The sequence below is a fragment of the Typha angustifolia genome, chromosome 7, assembly GCF_048772165.1.
Source record: "Typha angustifolia cultivar Huaian chromosome 7, ASM4877216v1, whole genome shotgun sequence".
NCBI classification, from domain to species: Eukaryota; Viridiplantae; Streptophyta; class Magnoliopsida; order Poales; family Typhaceae; genus Typha; species Typha angustifolia.
This window is the reverse complement of record NC_133245.1, coordinates 12,289,850-12,311,702: the sequence shown is the minus strand read 5'-3', so window position 1 is coordinate 12,311,702 and position 21,853 is coordinate 12,289,850. Positions and strand designations below refer to the sequence as shown.

Genomic DNA, 21,853 nt, shown 5'->3' with positions numbered 1-21,853 from the left:
ATTGGGCTGCGGGTTAGCCAGCAGCCCATCCAATTTAAATTGGTTCGGGTCGGGTTCCTTGGATTCAGATCCAACCCGACCCGAATCTAACAACCTAATAGGAGAAGGCCAGACTCAGGTTGCCCGAGTCTGCCTTCTCCAAGCCGAAGAGAGAGAGAGAGAGAAGAAAAGAGAAAGAGGAAGACATCGACGGCCACCGCGGCAACGGTTTGCCGGCCGCACACTCAGCTCCCCAACACCCACACGGTGCCGTCATCCTCGCGAGGTGGAGGAGAACCCGCGAACAGCGGTCGATCCCATGATTGACGGCGATCGGAGCCACGAGGGCTCCAACGATGAACGCCCACGGCACGAGGCCAACAGCAAGACGCTTCCAGACGGAGCGGCTGCGACCCAAAGCCGCTGGCCGGCCTGATTCGTCGGTGAAGCCGAAATCCCAAATTAGGTATTTTCGATTTACCCTATTAAACTTTAATTAAAATTTATGGGTGGGAGAGGGCTTACCAACAAGTCGTATGGTGGTCCTTGATTGCTCCGGCGGCGCTCTGGCGATCTGATTCCACAGCGATGACTCCGACGGTGAGAGCAAATAAGAAAACGAAGGAGGGGAAGAAAAAGAGAGAGAAGGGGAGGTGAGATGGTTTTGCAGAGAGGGAGAAGGAATTAGGGTTTTTAATTTATAGATTAAGGAAACAAAATCCTAATCTAATCCGATCCGGATTAGGCGCGATTTCGCCCTGCCCAATCCAATGGCCCAGCCCGATTAGCTTCATTTTTTGGAATGGGCCGGGCCAGCAGTAGCCCAGCCCAATCCAATGGGTAAATTTAAACCCATTTTAGTTCTTTTTGGTTTTTAAATTTTAAAAATATTGTTATTATTCAAATTAAAATTTTGATTATTATTTATTATTTAAGGTGGTGATTTTTAGTACGTGAGCTAGAGATTTGAGATTTCGGTTGTCTTGCCTAGACTCAGGTGAGTGGGTTCATTCACATGTTTATTTTATTGTATTTTGTATCTTAGTCAGACCATGTAAATTTTTTGTGTGCAATTTATTTATTTCACCATTACGTGTAAAAATTAAATTATTGCAATTTCTGTGTGCAAATCTATTTATTTCATCCGTACGTGCGAAAATTTAATTGTTTTATTTTCTGTGTGCATTTAATTATTATATTCGGTGCATCACCATACTTCGTGCAAATATTGAAATTTGTGAGAAGAAAAATGAGACTAGTATTGATATGACTTAGAGAACAGTCCCGGTATAAATCGTTTGTGATTTTCCGTGGTGACTCAAGTCTATCTGGAAGTCCAGGGGAAAGTCCTAAATTAGATCACTGCGGTGACTTTCTTAGGTGACTCTGGCGGAGTTAGGGAACAGTCCTAGGATGAATGAGAAAATTTCCTAGGTGACTCTAACTTCTCTCAACGGTTAGAGAAAAAGACAGATTGTGTTGATCACAAGGTTATACCCTCTGATGACCCTAACCGGATCAGCTATGAAGAAAAGTCCCGAGCGTCATCTCGAGGTGACTTCTAGTTGATGTGGATCCACAGGGTTTAGACCCATTGAGACACATGACAGTATAAATATCAAAAGATGTTAATATGTTGAAAACGTGCAAAGTTACAAGTTGTGACATCTCTCTATTGTTATCATTGTTATTATTGAGAGAGCATGCCTATTGCATATTTTTATGGATATTGTTGCTTTTAGTTTAATTTATTCAGCATTAATATGATTTAAAATTTATTTGGTTTTCGAGTGGATTCCACTCACTGAGCTATAGTTGTTGGCTCATGGGTTCTATTGTTTTTTTTTGTATTTGTTTATCGATTTCAGGTAATAGTCAGCGGGGCGACTGAGCGAGATGTACCCGAACTCCACCTCTACTTAGGATTCACCTATTTACCTTTCCGCTCTTTTAGATTTTATGCTTTAGATTAGAAGTTTTATTCATTTAGTTTAGAGACTCAAAAACATTAACATTGTTTTATTTTTATTGCAATTAGTTATAAAATTTAATAAAGCACATTCTCATTTTATTATTTATTTTGCCATCGTACACGTAAAGAGTATTAATAAGGCTTCGTGCATCTTAAACATATTGAGATGCATAGCCGGTCATGATTCCTATTTTGGGTCGTGACAGTGGGTGTAATTGATATGATGATAATTATGATGAACCCATTTTATTGTATGAGTGCACCTCTCTTGATGTTCTGCTACTTACAGACTCAAGTTCTTTGTAAAAACAATACCTCTCTGAGAAAATTGTGTAAAAAGAACGCATGTCGCATCTCCAACATCACTACACTAGACTGAGTTTTGTTTTTATCACCGTCATCATTATCATCTCTAGTCTCATTATCATTAATTTATCTAAACCTTCTAAATGATCAACTAATCAGTTAATTTGATAATATTTAATAAAAATAAGAAAAATTTAAAAAAAGGGGCTCCACATGGTACAATGACCGGCACGCGGTTGTGTCGAACACAGCCGTGCCAGTTGGCACGCACCCGTGTCGATCCGGGTCGGCATGGATCGGCACAGGGTTGTGCCACTGGCGCCAAGTGCGATGCCATTACTGGCACGGCAAGTACCGATCGGCACAACAAGTGCCGATCGGCACGGCCATCCATGACCCTAACACTAATAATGAACAAATACATAATAAAAATTACTCAGAATCAAATCTCTGCATAAGGGATCATCAGCTGTTGGCAACCCTTGCGCTGAAACATGCACTCGTGTGATATGTTGGTGATGTTCACATCACTCACCTATTGACATAGATTGTTCTGTGTGAGACCTAAAAAAGTCAACAACTCTTCAATTGTCACCTACAAAAGGATTGTCAGACTATATTAAATATTGCTTGCTTTCTTAGATGCCATGTTAGCACTCATTTTACATATAACCCAGTTACTCTGTTTAGGCTAGCAACAAAGTCCATTTGTTAACATTCTTGAGAGGATTTTTTAGATTTTTTTTCTTCTTAATGTCAGCCTTCTCACTTGAAATATTTACAAATAGGCCTAGGTTAGAAAGTGTTTAGCAAGCATCTCCGTGTAGTGCAGTTACACACCCATGATTTCGACTTGACCAGCTTGCCTAGCGTTGGCAAATTAGTACATGCTGCCATCTAAGATTTAAGTGGTTGACAAATAGATCCTTGACGGTGTATTGCTGCCAATATATTTGATTGTACGTTGTAAATTACTACATTAGCATAGTAAGATTTGAAAGTTTCCAAGATAGTGTAAAGGTGAAACTCAATTTGCATTCAAAATTTGTCACAAATAATCCAAGTTATTTTTCTTTGGATTTGTTTGTTGAATTTCTACTATGAATCATTCAGATGTATGTGCTGTTGTTTAGCATATGTAGTTTCCATATTAAATTAATCTCTCACGATGATATGTGCAAGTATATCTACATGTTAGCAGTGCAGATGGGACCCGAGTTGTTGCTTGTCGCTAGAAGTTATCTGTGGCATTCAAGTGTTCTACATTCTATTAGTGTTGTAAATAACATTCACAATTATGCACTTGAATCCTTCCCCATGACCTGTCTTATATTAATTGTATAACTTTTCTCTTTAACCTAACCAGAATTATATAATAATAGTCTTCCTATTTATGTGGATCTCTTTCTTAACAGATGAAAGGATCTGAAGTTCTGACCCATGATGGAACGCCTGTTGGATATGGTTTATGCCCCACAGAAACAGTATGTATTTTACATAATAAATTTTGGCACATGAGTTTTTTTTCTTTTTCTGAGAAATAAATTTCAGCAGTTTAAGTTAAAAATCACATTTTTGTGTCAAAGCGCATCTTCACTTTTTACTAGTTGACACTAATCTCTATTTGGGATCTGTTCTGTCTGAATTAAATCTTATTCTTTATTGATGGGTTTTGTCTAAACTGTGAAATATATGTTGTTGACATCGCTTGATAACACATGTTTAAAAATTCATTAAACACATAATTTTTGTGCTTATTTCAGGTCAACTATGTGTCTGCTCATGACAATGAGACTTTGTTCGACATTATTAGTTTGAAGGTATAATTTCTGTGCTTATTATTTCCATCTAAATTTTTTTATTCTGTTATCCTAATATTGACCTTATTTGTTGTGACCAATTTCATTCTCCTTGTTCATTTTCTTTGTGATTAGCTAAATAGCTAATAGTACACAGTGTGCATTCCCATGCACACACACCCCAACATGCCCACGCACATTCCCACGCCTACACGCACATGCACATGCACACGCACACGCACACGCACACGCACGCATGTATCTATGTATGTATGCATATATGTATGTATGAGTTAAGACTACAAATTCTCCCTTAAAATTTTGATATAAGTTTTAACACCTTTTGAGCCCTCGATGTACTTTAGAATTTTAAAACACTTTTTCTGAGGTAAAAAGAGAGTGCTTTTAACTTTTCTTACATTGGAATGAGATTTTCAAGTCCCAAAGTGGACATGATGGCTACAGAACTGTTAAATTATTTTTCAGAGATGTAACAAAAAGTTTGTAGTCTATTTTTATATATGTTGTTAGCGAGAACTTTTTTAACTTCAATCCATGTATCCGTTAACTTCTTTATTAACTATAGCTCCAGACAAGTCTTTCGCATTACCTTATATACATCAACTAGCATTTGTTGTTAGCCTAATATCTGATTTTGCCTATACAGACTCCAGTGGAACTCTCTGTGAATGACAGATGTAGGATGAATCTTTTGGCCTCAAGTATCGTAGCATTGTCTCAGGTTTCTGCTTTTCAATAGCGGATCTATCATGTTATACCATTTCTTTGCTTAGTTTGCATGGTAATTAGCTTTCTGCATAATTGTTGCTAGTTTCGTTCATTAGATAAATTAGTTTCTCTTTCTTCTAAACTGCCATCAAGAGTTATTCTTGGTGATAATCTATATGTGGGTGCTTATTAATTCGCAGTGTATTTGCAAGGCGGCCGTGGGTTGCGAGCGGTTATCGCACCCCCTAGCGCCTTGGCAGAAGGCAAGTGTCAAGGCGGTCTAGCATTTTTAAATTTTTAAAAATTAAAAATAATTATATATAATATATAATGTATATACTATTATAGTGTATAAAGTATATATAAAATTTTTAATAGAAAATTAAATGCATCTCATTCCCTTCTATGACTCCAGGTGTCAAATATCGGAAATTTTTGGAGATAAGTGGTGGGTGGTGTCCAGCTAGCATACACATATTTAGAGATAACTAAATGGTCCAACACTCGTTTAGCACCAACTCTATCATTTCCAACTCCATTATTGCCATTATAGCAGCGGGAGAAAGAAGGCAACAGTAAGAGAGGAGATTAAGGGAGGAGATCAATTACCGTTTTTTTTTAAGTTAGCAAGAACCCGTCCCGCATCTATCGACCTGACCTGTGTTCGTCTACCAAATTAGCGGGCCGCCAAGCACCAAAGCGGCCCGCCTCGAGCGTCAATGCGACCTACCCGCCTTTGACAGGCCGCATTGCTACTTTGCAGGGCGGCCAGTGCGTCGCCCTGCCACAGCCGCCACCAAGGCACCGCCATAACTGCTTTTCAAAACCCTGTTAATTCGACTAGCAACTGCTCCTTGATTTATGCCTCTCGCTTTTCTTGAATGACGCTCTTCTCTAAAAGTTGTTTCTACTCCCTATCTCTAAAAGTTGTTTCTACTCCCTATTTCATGATAGTTCCTTTGACCTTCCATTCAAGTACACAAAGGCATATTCTCTATGGTTTTTATTGGGGTTATTGTAGTTATATTTTATTAATTTATTTAGATATATAGTGACTTTGTATAAATAAAGCTAAGGCCCCTTCTTTTAAATCAAGCAATACTTTTTTCACCAAAACCTCTCCTCTATTCCTCTCTTCTCAAATCGATTTTAGGATAGGGCTTGTATTGTTTCAAGCAAGGATGGTCGTGTCGATCAACATGGGTGCATGCCGTGTCACGACCCGAAATAGGAATCATGACCGGCCATGCAACTCAATATGCTTAAGATACATGAAGCCTTATTAATACTTCCTAAGTGTATGATGGCAAAAATAAATAAACGAAGAAAATCTGCTTTATTAAATTTAAAACTAATTGCAATTATTATAAAACAATGTCATTAAAATGAGTCTCTAAACAAAATAAATTTAACTTCTAATCTAAAGCATAAAATTTAAAAGAGCGAAAAAGTAAATAGGTGGATCCTAAGTGAAGGTGGAGTCTGGGTACATCTCGCTCAGTCGCCACGCTGACTATTACCTGAGATAGATAAATAAATAAAAGAAAACAAATTCATGAGCCAACAACTATAGCTCAGTGAGTGGAATCCACTCGAAAACCAAATAAATTCTAAATTATATTAATGTTGAATAAAATTAAACTAAAATCAACAATATCTATAATAATTTGCAATAGGTATGCTCTTTAAATAATGACAATGATAACAATAGAATCATAACTTGTAACCTTGCACAGTTTCTGTCATGACCCAAAATAGGAATCATGACCGGCCATGCATCTCAATATGCTTGAGATACACGAAGCCTTATTAATACTCTCTACGTGTACGATGGCAAAATAAATAAATAAAATAAAAATGTGCTTTATTAAATTTTAAAACTAATTGCAATAAAGATAAAACAATGTTAATATTTTTGAGTCTCTAAACTAACTAAATAAAACTTCTAATCTAAAGTATAAATTCTAAAAGAGCGGAAAAGTAAATAGGTGAATCCTAAGTGGAGGTGGAATCCGGGTACATCTCGCTCAATCGCCCCGCTGACTATTACCTGAAATGGATAAATAAATACAAAAATAGAATCCATGAGCCAACAACTATAGCTCAGTGAGTGGAATCCACTCGAAAACCATATAAATTCTACATTATGTTAATGCTGAAAAAGATTAAACTAAAATCAACAATATCCATAACAATATGTAATAGACATGCTCTTAAATAATAACCATGATAACAATAGAGAGAGTCACAACTTGTAACCTTGCACGGTTTCAACATATTAACATCTTTTCAATATTTATACTCTCATATGTCTCAATGGGTCTAAACACTGTGGATCCACATCAACTAAAAGTCACCTCGAGATGACGCTCGGGACTTTTCTTCATAGCTGATCCGGTTAGGGTCATCAGATGGTATCACCCTGTTATCAACACACTCTGTCTTTTCCTCTAACCGTTGAGAGAAGTTAGATTCATCCTAGTACTGTTCCCTAACCCCGCCAGAGTCACCTAAGAAAGTCACCGCAGTGATCTAATTTAGGACTTTTCCCTGGACTTCCAGATCAACTTGAATCACCACGGAAAATCGCAAGCGATTTATACCGGGACTGTTCTCTAAGTCGTACCAATACTAGTCTCATTTTTCTTTTCACAAATTTCAATATTTGCACGAAGTATGGTGATGCACTAAGTATAATGATTAAATGCACACAGAAAATATAACAATTAAATTTTTGCACGTATGGATAAAATAAATATATTTGCACACATGAATTGTAATAATTAAATTTTTGCACGTAAGGGTGAAATAAATAATTTGCACACAGAAAATTTACATGGTCTGACAAAGGTACGAAATATAATAAAATAAACATGTGAGTGAACTCACTCACTTGAGTCTAGACAAGACAACCGAAATCTCAAATCTCTAGCTCACGTACTAAAAATCACCACCTTAAATAATAAATAACAATAAAAATTTTAATTTGAATAATATCAATATTTTTAAAATTTAAAAACTAAAAAGAACTAAAATGGGTTTAATTACCCATTGGATTGGGTTGGGCTAATGCTGGCCCGGCCCAATTCAAAAAGAACTAATCGGGCTGGGCCAAGGCCCAGCCAGAAAGGAAATGGATTGGGCTACGGTTTAGCCCACAGCCCATCCAATTTAATTGGTTCAGGTCGGGTCTGTGGATCCGAAATCCAAACCCGAACCCGAATTCAAAAGAAAAAAGGGTGGCTCGGGTTAAACCCGAGCCAACCAACCCCCTTTTTTTCTCTTCTCGCGTCCGACACGAGTAAGGGAAGGATCGAGAGAGAGTGGCCGCCGGTGACTTTGCCGTCGGCGGGTCACAACCGGCTCACTCTCTCTCTCTCTCTCTCTCTCTCTCTCTCTCTCTCTCTTCGTCGTCCTCACGAGGTGGAGGAGAACCCATCACCGACGGCCGACGCCGAGGCCGACATCGATTGGAGCCACGAGAGCTCCTTAGAAGACATCACCGACACCGGGCTTGGAGCACGAAGCTTCCAGTGACGATGCAGTTGCGACCCGAAGCTGCCGACCGGTCTAATTTGTCGACGAGGCCGAATTCCACAAATTAGGTATTTCTAATTTACCTCTTTAAATTTAAATTAAACTAGAGGGATGAGAGAGGGCTCACCGGGGAGGAGTATGGTGGTCCCAATTTCCTCCGGCGATCCGATTCCACAGCGACGACTCCGAAGGTGAGAGCAAATAAGAAAACGAAGGGAAGAAGAAGGTTGGGGGGTTGAGGAGAGAGAGGATTAGGGTTTAATTTATAGATTAGAAGAGGATCAAATCTAATCCGATTCGGATTAGATGAAATCTTTTTTTTTTCTTCTGCGCCTCGTTGCGTGCCGGAGAGGGAGAGGGGAGGGGCTGCACGTGCAGAGCACGTGCACCCTCCTCTCTCAACCCCCAATTAAATTTTTTTTTTCCTCTGGTTTTGATAGTTTTAACATGTTAACATCTTTCCAATATTTATACTGTCATATGTCTTAATGGGTCTAAACCCTGTGTCTAATACTAGTCTTATTTTTCTCTAAGTCGTACCAATACTAGTCTCATTTTTCTTTTCACTAAAACTTAATATTTGCACAGGGTATAGCGATGCACTGAGTATAATGATCAAATGCACACAGAAAATGTAATAATTAAATTTGCACGTAAGGATAAAATAAATAAATTTGCACACAGAAAATTTTATGGTTTGACAAGGTACGAAATATAATAAAAAAATAAAAAAATATGTGAGTGAACCCACTCACCTGAGTCTAGACAAGACAATTGAAATCTCAAATCTCTAGCTCACGTACTTAAAATCACCACCTTTAATAATAAATAATAATAATAATTTTAATTTGAATAATATCAATATTTCTAAATTTTAAAAACTAAAAAGAATTAAAATATGTTAAATTACCCATTGGATTGGGCTGGGAAACCGCTGGCCCGGCCCAATCCAAAAATGAAACTAATCGGGCTGGACCAAGGCCCAGCCAAAATAATGGGTTGGGCTACGGGCTGACCCGCAGCCCATCCGAATAAGTGGTTCGGGTCGGGTCTTTGGATCCAAAATCCAAACCCAAACCCGAAATTCGTAATAAAAGGGTTGGCTTAGGTTAACCCCGAGCCCAACCAAATCCCTTTCTTCCCGCGACCGACGCGAGGAAGAGAAGAATCGAGGGAGAGAGTGACTGCCGACGGTAGTTCGACGACCACCCTCAAGCCTCTCGACTCTCTCTCTCTCTCTCTCTCTCTCTCTCTCTCTCTCTCTCTCTCTCTCTCTCTCTCTCTCTCGCAACTTCGTCGTCCTCACGAGGTGGAGGAGAACCCACCACAGACGTCGACTCAAAAGCCGACGACGACTGGAGGCACGAGGGCTCCAAGGCGACCACCAATGGCACGAGACCAATGATCAGAGGCTTCCAGGAGGAGAGACAGAGATCCGAAGCCGCCGGCCGGCGTGAGTCGCCGGCGAAGCTGAAATCCCACAAATTAGGTATTTTTATTTTAACCTATTAAACTTAAATTTAATTTGAGGGATGGGAGAGGGCTTACCGACGAGTCGTGTGGTGGTCCCTTATTACTCCGGCAGTGCTCCGGTGGTTCGAACTCACGCCGTGACTCCGACGACAAGAAATAAGAAAACGAAGGAGAAGAAGAAGAGAAAGGGAAAGGAGGCTGGAGTAAAGATAGAGAGAGGATTTAGGGTTTAATTTATAGAGCAAAAAGATCAAATCTAAACTAGATTCGGATTCGGTGAGATATTTGCGACTGCCTCGTCGCGTGCCGGAGAGGGAGAGGGGAGGGGGTTGCACGTGCACCCTCTTCTCTCAAACTTTTTTTTTCTCCGGTTCTCACATGCCGGCCCATGCCAGTCCAGCACAAGTCGCGTAAGGTTCGAAACGGATTGTATTGATCCAAAATGGATCTATTATAGTAAATCTAAAATATTCTATGAGGCTTGTTTTATCATGTGACAAATATGATATGTCATGTGGAGCCCATTTTTTCAACTTTTTTTTATTTTTATCAATCAACATTAGTCATTTCCATCAAAACCTAGATAATCACAGAGCAGAATTTATTAGAAGTAGAAGAAAGGAAATGAACAATCTCAAGCTCAACATAATTACAATCAAATAAGAGAAGGACTAGAGTCTATAGGTAGCAAACGTTAGAAGAGGTGCGCTCATAGGATGATGTATTCATCATCATCATTAGCATTATATCAATGACACCACCAGAGCCACAACACCCTTATTATACTTTATTTCCACAATCTATATATGCTTATGGTATGCATGTGTCTGTGTCTGTGTCGGTCGTTCTCGTGCATATTTAATATCTATATTATATCTTAGGAGAATTATAAAATTCATATAGTATAAAGACTATGTGAGACGTTAATACAATCAATAGATGAGTTTTGAAGAGTTCGACAATATTTAACACAACATTCTCATGTTATTCTTATGCTAGAAATGAAGTCATTGATCATCCATGTCTTTCTACGTTTAACTAGATATTAGTTTTAATTATTAAATTATTATTAATTAATATTAGGTGTTTAATCATATTATATGTTCAATCATATTATAGAATGTTCAATCATTAATATTAGTTTTAATGAATGTATTCAATCATATTATGTGTTGAATAATATTTATATTTGACTATTGCTATATATTTAATTAAATAGGTATTTAAAAAAATAATCTAAAGATAAAAGACTGTAATGTAAGTTGTAATATATATATTCAAACCAAAAACTAAAGATTGATGTGCCGAAGTCCCAAAAACATCATTAAATATTATAAAGTTTTCATTAAAAATATGTTAAAAGTGTGCGAGTGGCATATAAGGGCATGTCAGTTGGTGGTGGCATGGTACGGTACATGCCTTCGAACGACCATTGTTGGTTTCATGGTATCAAAGCATCCCAATCTCTAAGAACTCTTGCTTCTATTGGATTGTTTTTCCTTCGCCTTCAGCAAATAACCCTCTTCCATAGAGAATCTCTTTCATCGGATGTCCCCTTTCCATTGAGGGTCTTATTGGCACTTCAGTGAACAAGCCCTCATGCTTCACGAATCCCCTCCCAACCCGGACAACACCCTCATCTGCAAGGGTCTTCTTCATTGAGGCTGAATCCAACGCTGACGAGGCTCTCCTCTGCCGCCACTGCTGCTGGCATGCTCTCTTTGAAGACCTTGATGGGTTGAGCAAGCGCTTCATGGGCGACTCCTTTGGTTGGGTGTATACCTTCTCCTCTGCCGGTGACGTCGTCTTTAAGCCCTTGCATTGCACGAAACCACCATTTGTGAGCTCGCTTCCGTTCTGTGATCGATCGATTTGAAATGAGAGAAAGATCCTCCAACCAAAGTTGTTTTCTTTCGCCCTTCTCCCCTTCAAGCCACTTCTGCTGCAGAACAATGTAATCGGCATTGCTGCAAGCTTCTTAATTCTGTTTTGCCACCTGTCTTCTTTCGGTTGATCGCAACGCATCGTCTATAGCTTCTAGGTTTGGCCACCACTCTCTTTCAGCCAGTCACAACCCATCTTCACGCCACCCTTCTCTAGTGAAGCCGAGTTCTTGCCATAGTCCACCATCAGTTGCTTGACAAGAATAGATCCAGGCCTAAGCCAGTGTCTCCACTAATGCCCCTGCTCACAATCTGTTTGTTGAAATGCCTTAGTGAGAAACATTTCCCTGCTCATCAAATGTTTGAGGAAAGGCCTAAATAAGAAAAATTTTGAATTGCCCTCAAGGTATTTGATAAACTGTTAATCTTTCAATGGCGTCTCATGCTCCGATCACTTGTGGGAGCGTGTCCTTGGCTGGCTTTCTACTTGTCACTCAAAGCGATTAGATCACATAGGCCACTTCTATCGAGTAGTCCTTGGTGGGCAATGTCTCCTCAGGCACATCGACGGTACTTTTGTAGATGTGCTCCCCCTCGCATAGTCATCCAGACTACTACTGTGGCTTCTACTAAATCTAAAATCTAAAATACCCGAAACCATTTCATCAGAGATTCCTCCCCTGAGTATGCTGAGTGGGTTCTACGTGACATGAAGGCCTACATCTGTCTTATCTTGTAGGTCGATCGATTGTTTCGACCATAACTATAAACATTTTCTTCAGCTCAAGCTGTCTAGGCTCATCTCAGTTTGCGGATTTGTTCAGTAAGAAGCTCCATGGCGATGACACGCCACGACTAATATTTCCACTGGCTTTTTATGCACTCTATCTTAGAATTTTGTTCTCACATGACTGACAGCTTGTATGAGCTTATGTCAGTGGAGTTTACTCTCTACCCCTCTGACTTGGCAACTACTCAACGTCATCGCAATAGGGATTATCTGATAGGCTTCCTAGCTGCTTTATGTCAAAAGTTTGAGGATCTAACTCATTATTTGTTGCATTGTTCCACTTTCTCGAGCCTAGACAGTGTCATCGTAGAGTTATAGGATGAGAGACTTAGGTAGCATCTCCTCCCTTCTCAGCAGATCTATAAACTATCTTCTGCTACCGCAGAGAGATTGCTTGGTCCTGCTGAAACACACAAACCTCCAATACACGTGTTTATCATGTGAGTTAATCTCCACGTGGTACATCACGTGATCTGTTAGTAAGATGTTTCCTCAAGGTATGCAAAAAATTTATATACCATAGATGTTCCTAAGCAAAAAAATAAGTTTGGATACAAGTTCCACAGATCACAACAAGCCTTCAAAAATATATGCCAAGATACAACTCAAATCATAAAACCCTCATACGAGCTAAGTCCGACTAACAAAATGTAGATAAACTTAAATATGAAGTAAAAGCAGCTACTCTTCCCTACCCGTCTCTGCTCCCTCTAACTCTGAAACATTTCCACTAAGAGGTGCTGAGCACACGGTCCAACGAGTATAATCTATATAGTCTATAACAATACAAATGCATATTGAATGCTTCAATGCATGCTCGTGATTACCAACAATTAAAATAAGCATATCTAAAGTGAGTTACAATGAATTCCTTTATAGTTGCAAGATATAGGTAATGCATAATATTATCCTTGTCCATGCCAACTCCCTATTATATTAAGATAAACTTACAGAAAATAAAATATAAATGATACATATCTCTTACTCATACAAAATCTCAATCATTAGAATTCACATGTTCGCATAAAGTCCTAAATGCTATTTTCCATTATGTTCACACAGTCATAAAGAATTAGATTTCAACATGCTCCCCAAGAATCTTAGTCATGAATTATTATTACATGCTCATCGAGCTAGCCACTACATAATCCACATATGTTTATAGAGCTATCCATCACATTGCAAGCCCCTATCCCCATCTATAATATTATCATCGCACACAGCAGAATAAACTAGAGCACTCAGCTCATCGATGGATGCCCTGACCTTGCGTTATTGGGTACCGCTAAAGACATATCCTTACCTCACAATCATATTCCTACTATTATCGTAATCTAGTTTCTAATAAGACAGTGTAATTACTTAAATGTCACTCAGGCTAACGACCTTAGGCGTACGCCTCTAATAGTATAAGTACTATATAATACACTCCACCCTTAACCCTAGACTGGGTGAATGGAGGGCACTGCCTAGTCAGAACTCAACTAACAAATGATAGATATAAGTGATGCAGTGTCTGTTAACATATAAGTTATGTCATAGTTATCATGATCTCCACATTTATCACAGACAGATATGTAAGAGTGTTTCATAAAAGGGATACATAGTAATTAACACTAATAAGATATGAGATGCATACACTAGAAGTATCATATTATAACATCATGAAAAGCATACTATCAACAATTGCATTGTCCATAAACTCAGATAAGATCTACTCGTCTGAAGGTATCCAAAATACTCTACCTCTCCTCATCTAGCTAGTTCCTCCTAAATCCCAAGATCCTCCTTGCACGGTATCGCGCCTAATAATTCATGCAAGTAAAGCAATACGTAAGAATGACAAATTAATGGAACTAGTTGTCTTATTACATAATTTAGGTTTGGCTCCCTAGGTCTAGATAGATTGACTCAGTGTCTACATTAATTCTACCATACTTACAATATCACTTAATGTTATTTAAATAGGTTATCGGGGATAGAATTTAAATCCCACTTAGTCACATGAGTCAAAGACTTCCTAAGATTAAGTTCCATATTGTCCTAAACTTTATACTATTTACGTAATAGGAAATAATTTTTGGAAAGATGGTTGGGATAATTAATAAGACAATGAATAGAGAATACAGCTTATCGGGCCAACAGACGACCCATGGGCCTAGGCTGGGCTTTAGGCCTAGCTCGGCCTACTATTGATTGCCCAAGGGAGTGCTGGATTGGGATCGGGCCCAATCTAGCAAAATTGAAGGGGACGGGGTTTTGTGGTGAGATTCCATTGTCGATAAGAACTCTAGCAGGTATAGAAGAAATAGGTAATGTACCTTACACCACAGATGGTGAGTGCTCAGCCTCTTTTTGAGTCAAGGTATAAACTCTTTCTTTGATCTCTAGCCTTTATATTTTGAATTCCACTGCGTGTTGGAGTTCTATTGCTAGCTGCTCCAGACTGGGATTGATGTGGGCATCATCTTCAATTTGACCAAAATAAAATTGCTTGAGTCCAATTTTGGTCTAATTGTTGATTTTTAATTCAAATAATCAATTGATAGATATGGTAGCCTATATGCGGGGGATGTCCGCATTGAGTTATTACCTAAATTGGGTTAGTCAATTTAGGTAAGACTTAATCAATTAGGATCCTGTTAGGAAATGAATTCCTATTAGAATCTCAATTGATAGTTATGATAAGCTTATATGCGGGGGATGTCCACATTGATTTATTACCTAAATTGGGTTAGTCAATTTAGGTAAGATGATCAATTAGAGTCCTATTAGGAAATAAGTTTCTATTAGAATCAAAATTGTTAACCTATTTAAGGGTTATTGCATGAGAAAGAAGGACAAGTTGGAACAAGATTTATTTGAGATCTCTCACTTTCTCCCCTGTGGTCTTCTTCTTCTTCTCTCTCTCTCTCTTTCTTTTTCTCCCTTTCTCTTACTCTGTCTTAAGATTCTTCTCTAATATCTTCTACTTCCTCTCTAAACTTCTCTTCTTCTTTAATCTCTACTTTTTCGTTAGTTACTGCTGCTGTCCAGAAGATTCCAGTAGTGAAAGAGAATCTTTGGGTGCTCGGACGTGAAGAGGACTTGGTTTCAAAGTAAAAGCACTACTATTCCATTTATTGGTAAACCTAAACTCTAAAGTCTTTTCTTACACCATATTTTAGGCCTTTCTACTATTAACGTACCTATTTGAGAGTTGAGGAAGCTACTGCCTTATCTGAGTGGTTTTCTCTCCTTCCATCTAGTAGTGATCATTTTAATCAATTAACTTCTTATCAGTTATTGCTTACTATATTTTACTTTAGTTACTTATTTGGATCGATTATTCTCCAAAACATTGCATTCATACTAGATTTGCATCAGGGATGGTTGATGTTGCTGATTCTGTTGAGAAGCTAGATGCCATCCTCCACGAGGTGCTTTGCTGTCTCTCGCCATGTGGTCGGGCCTCCCATAACTATAGCAATTTCGAGGTACTCCATTGCATCCCATGCTAGACGAATGAGAATATCCACACCTCGGACAGGACCTGAACTAGCCCTGCCTGTGACCTCCCCCAAAAGGTTTTGGTCTACTCCCGGTCCTCAAAGACTGTCCAGATGACTGTCCACCTCTGCTACTCTGACCCTAATAGCTCCTTTGCTTCTTCTATGGGTGTTGTTGTTCTCGTTTCTGGCGAAGCTCCTCAATATTTCTCTTAGCAAGGATCTAACACTGGAAAAGTGAGATCCTATCTCTGATGGCTGGCCGCAACTTCCCCTCAAAGAAGTTGACTTTCCGCTCACTTGTTGCTATATGTGGAACAAATAGCAGCAACTCAGTAAACTTTGCCTCAAAAGTCCACCACAGACATGCCTCCCTGTCTAAGCTCAAAGAACTCATCATGTTTCGTTTTCTTCAAGGCCCGGGTATAGTACATCTCGAAGAAGATTTTTTTGAAGTTGTCCCAAGTCAACTCCTCTCGACCAATGTACTGGCACTCAATCATCTGCCACTAATACTCTGCCTGATCATCAAACATATAGGTTGTCAAAGCAAACTTTTGGTCCTTAAAGCACTGTACCTGTCACGACCCAAATTCGAAATCATGACCGGCCATGTATCTCAATATACTTAAGATACACGAAGTAAAATTTTATATTCACAACAGATATTTATGCAAGGGTTGCTCATACAGGATACATGTAGATCATCGTTACACTAATGCATGTGCTAACATTAACATTCTCATAACATCATGATGAGTAAACTATCAATAACTGCACATGTCAAAATATATCATAGTACACTATATGCATGTATTAATACTAACATTCCTACAGTATCATGGAAGGTATAATAGTTGCAACTATATTATTCTAGACTTGTATAAACTCTACTCGCCTGGGGGGTCTCCACAGTACTCTAGTTCTCCTCAGCTAGCCAGCCCCTCCGGAATCCCAAAATCATCCTCACGCAGTGTCGATCCTATTAATTCACGCAAGTAAAGCCATACGTAAGGTTAGCGAATTAATAGAATTAATTACATTATTAAAGAATTTAGGTTTAGGCATATACATGAGTCAAGGGTCCCCTAGGGTGACTTACATGTCGTCCTAAAAATCACACTATTTAGGTGATAATAATTTGTCTTTAGGGGAGTGGTTAGGCTAAATAATCAGGTGGAATAGAGAAATGGGGCTATAGGGTCTAAATGACCCCAAATGGGCCTAAGCTGGGGTGTTGGGTTGGCTCGAGTCCAACCCAATAGGCAAGGGAGGAACTAACTCATGGGCTGCGGTCCAAACTGTAGCCCACGGGCTCCATGGGCTGCGGTTCAGATGCAGCCCACAAACTCTAAGGCTCCATGGGCTGCGGTTCAGACCGCAGCCCACCAAGGGCGTGGGTGGGGGTTGTTTAACCACCACCCTCTCTCACCATCCCCTTCCAAGGGAAGGAGACAAAGGGGAGAGAGAAAGGGCCCGGCGTTGCCGATGGCCCACACCGCCGACAGCCCGCCCTTAAGGTCGACGGCCCGCGATCCTCACTCGGGGTGGGTGGCTAGCCGAAGGGAAGGGGAGGGAAAAGAGAGGAGGAAATCGAGAAGAGAGACGTGACCACCACCGAGGTCGACGGCGTTGGTGGCGCAGCCACGCGGCCAGGTAAGGCACGGCGGCCGAGAGGGGTAAGTACAGGGAAAGAAAGAACAACAAAAAAAGGAGGATTTACCGAGGGGGTCGCGCGGTTGGCTTCATCGGCTCCGGCGTCGACAACCTGAGAGAGAGGAGAAGGAGAGAGAGATAGCGGGGTGGAGAAGAAATAAGGGAGGGTTGTGATGGTGGCGTGCACGGCAAGAGAAGAAGAAGAAGAAGAAGAAGAAAAGAGGATGACAGCCGGACGGGGTGGCAGGGGGACTAGGACGCACGCACGCGCTCAGCGCGTGCGCGGGTCCCTTTTTTTTTAAATTTTAGGGTGTTATAAAAGATGTTTGCTAGCGACACTCACCGCCAGCATTTACATGCCCGACGCCAACACCATCCCTACTGTCCCGACGACCCACAGTGGAGGAAAAACAGCTCCAAGCGGCCAACAAGTAGAGGTGGCAATCGGATCTGGTTAAGCAGGTTCGAGTCGGGTCAAATTCAGGTCGGGTCAACTTTACCCTAACACGAACACAACCCGATTAATAAACGGGTTGCATTTAGTAAATACGAACACGACTCGATTATTAAACGGGTAACACGACACGACATGTTAACACGACCCGTCTAACCCATTTAATAAACAGGTCGTGTTAACATAATACGTTAACACGACCCCGCCTAACCCGTTTAATAAACGGGTCGTGTTAACACGACACGTTAACACAACCCTTCTAACCCGTTTAGTATTATTATATAAAATTTAATATTTATTGATTCAAACAAAATAATCTCTTTTTATTTGAAAAAATATACAATATAAAAATATACAATTCTAAATATTCAACCATAAATTCAATTTAACACAAATCTGTATACTAATTCAACTACCGGCATTCAACATTAAGTAAATAAATTTAGGTACTAATTTTAATTTTAACTTACAACTTACAAATCTAACAATCTCATGGCAATTATAACATAATTTCAAGTTCATAATATATTACAAACTGCAAATAATTAAAAAAAAAGCATATAATAGCATTGGGCCCTCAATTTTATTATCCAAAGATCACGATCTTGTCAAGAAAAAACAAAAACAAAAGAGAATGTTACATCATCTATTACAAACTGCCAATAGTTGTAATCTCATGACAATTACAATATAATTTCAAGTTCATAATATATTACAAACTGCAAATAGTTTAAAAAAAAGCAAATAATAGTATTGAGCCCTCCATTTTATTATTCAAAGATCATGACCCTGTCAGAAAAAAATAAAAACAAAAGAGAATGTTAACTAAAATAGAGAATATAGAGAGATAATAAAGCATCTATTATACATAATAAATCAAGTGAATAGAAGATAACAAAGAAATTAGGATGTATATTTCCCTAGTTATTATACATAATAAATAAAACATCTATCATTTCAAAACTGTCACTGCAAAATAACTATGCACAAGACTCCCTATTTTTCTGGATCTATGTATGCTAAAATTGAAAGCATGCACTTAAAAATAGCATCAGAACTAGTATTTACATTAGGCTGCATGATTTTCTTCCATTTTAAACAAGAAAATCTTGCCTATTTCTTATTCTAGCAACTCTATTACTATGCTGATTGTTATATGTAAATACCCAAAAACTTACATCCAAAAATTTTGCTGTCCATTTTATTTCAAAAGAAACTCCTAAATAAATACCCAAAAACAAAAAACAAGTTCACAAAACCAATAAGAACATTCAACACAAATCTAATTAGCAGTATATGTATAAGAAATTTGAGTACAAAAACAAAGAAAAGAACTAACCTGTTATACACTTATACTGGACATATTTCATGTATGCATCATCTATAGATCTAGATGCCATAAAAGCACTGGACACTAAACTAAACTAAATAGATGGATTGACAGTCAAGATTGGCTATATCTTTTATACTCTTTTGTGTATTACAGAATAAAAGATTATTTATACAAAATAAATCATCTTTTACAGAATAAAAGATAATTTATACAGAATAAAAGATGTATATTTACAAAATAAAAGATGATTTATAAAGAATAAAAAAAATATCTTAGACCTCGCGTGAGGAAGCGTCGGTGTGAGGAGATTTGACGGGTAACAACTGCGTGAGAAGTGAGGAAATCCGAAGGGCGATGACGACATGAGGAGATCCGACGGGCAATTTGGGCTATTGGCATGGGGAAATGAGAGCGGCAAGCGAGCTGAGGCAGCAGCGTGGGTAGATAGGAGCGGCTGGCGATCTGAGGCAGGCGGTGTGGGGGAGGCGGCGAGAGGCGAGAAGCGGCGAGATGGAGATAGAGCTTTCGAGAGGCAAGAGGAGGCAAGAGATGAGAGCTGAGAGGAAGACTATGGTCTCTGTGGCGAGAGACAGTAGAGATGTGTGAGGCGGTGGAGATGGGTGAGACGATGGAGATGGATGGATTGTTGTGAGGGGTAGGTTACTTTTAGAGTTTAGTTTATATAGTAAGGGTTGGCAGGTTAACTCTACCTGACCCGTATACTTAAACGGGTGAAAATGAATCAGCTATAAACCCGAACACGACCGATTATTAATCGGGTTAGGCAGATTGACCCGTTTATAACCCGAACCCGATTAGACTAAACTCAAACCCGATTAAGAGGCGGGTTATCGTGTCGGGTCAAGATTTGCCACCCCTACCGACGGGGAGAGACTCACCATGATGGTCGTCATCCATGGTGGAGCACCTATTGGGGCTTCTAGAACAAGAAAATACACCCACGACACGAGGTCGTCAACGTGAAGCTATTAGACAGATTTGGCATCGATCGATATTGTCGGCCGATGGATCGCCCAACAAAGCCATGAACACTAAAATTAGGTTTTTATAATATAACCTATTAATCTCTAATTAAATCTGTGGGTGGGGAGGACTCACCTGTGATGCTTTTGGTGTTCTCTCACTCCGGTGACTCCTCGATTTCTAGATCCGATGATGGTGGCTCCGACAAGGTAAGGATGTGGAAACAAAAGATTAAGAAGAGGAAGTAGGAGATAACCCCCGTGGAGGAGAATAAGCCTCGATTTATATAGGAAAAGAGTTGTTAGGGTTTACGGATTCTTTCCGCGACGAAATCGTTGAAAAAAAAAAGATTTTCCTCCTTCCATCTCCGAAAAAATTTCAGTTCTTACATCTCTATCCCTATCCTATCTTTCGTCCCCTCATATGTCTCTATTCTTGCTCCCCTATATGCCTTCCATATGCCTAACACTCCTCTACTCATGCATACTTCTTTACTACAATTTCATTTGCCCTTCTAAACTGCTCTCTCATTGAGTCCCAACCCTTCCAAAAGAGTACCTATTTCTATGACGACCCCGCCATACTTCTGCATCCCAAGCTATGTTCCCCTCCTACAGTTGAGCCTCCCTCTCCTAATAGTGTCCCTCTAATCACCTCATCCTCTATAGTGACAACTCCTGCACCCACTTGGGCAATCTAGAGCACGAGTGTCGCCCTCTTGATTGGTATGATTTTCTGATGTCTTCTGCTATATATTCTTCCTAATTTTACATCTTCCTTGCAGTTCTCCACCCTTTAGCCCAAGTCTTCTCATGAGGTTGTTCAGGTTCCAGAGTGGCAACAAGCCATAGCAGATGAACTTCAGGTCCTTCAGCAGATGCATACTTGGGATATTATTTCTTACCCGCCTAACATCTTGCCTATCAGCTGCAAATGGATCTTTAGGGTCAAATATCGACTTGATGGATCCATTGCTTTTATTCACCAATGGCCTCTACATAAATGGACGTGAAGAATGTGGTTCTTCATGATCTTCTTGATGAGAGCGTGTACATGGTTCCTCCACTTAGTTTTTCCATTCCTCCATGTTATATTTGTCGACTGGCTATCTATGGGATCGCCTAGTTTGATCATATTTGTAGTGTTCTCACAAACTATGAATTTCAGGAGAGTCTCTCTAAGCCATCCACATTTATGTGGTCTTTAACTCAAGATCGAGTCCTTCTGTATATCGATGATATGTTTATCACAGGAGATGACTCGGTCGGCATTCGCTCTCTTCAGCAGCATCTTTACCGCTAGTTGTCCCAGCAAAAATATAATACAGATATTCACAATTATGCCACCATCAGTGACACTTGTCTAATTGCTACCTCTAATTGAGCTTCATGTGAAGCTTCACCTCGATGATGGTTAGCTTCTTCTAGATCCGACTAGATATCGTAAGCTAGTTGAAACCCTTGTCTACTT

At 39.5% G+C, this 21,853-nt stretch overlaps 1 protein-coding gene across 2 annotated transcripts in view; it reads left to right on the top strand.

Annotated features, from left to right (window-relative positions):
- LOC140763168 (pullulanase 1, chloroplastic) overlaps positions 1–21,853 on the top strand; it is a 93,275-nt gene that overhangs the window by 64,890 nt on the left and 6,532 nt on the right. For both annotated transcript variants that reach the window (XM_073101239.1, XM_073101238.1), the window contains exons 20-22: positions 3,673–3,741; positions 4,021–4,077; positions 4,724–4,798. In XM_073101239.1, coding sequence (XP_072957340.1) covers positions 3,673–3,741; positions 4,021–4,077; positions 4,724–4,798 — 201 coding nt within the window. The remainder of the gene's footprint in view (positions 1–3,672; positions 3,742–4,020; positions 4,078–4,723; positions 4,799–21,853) is intronic.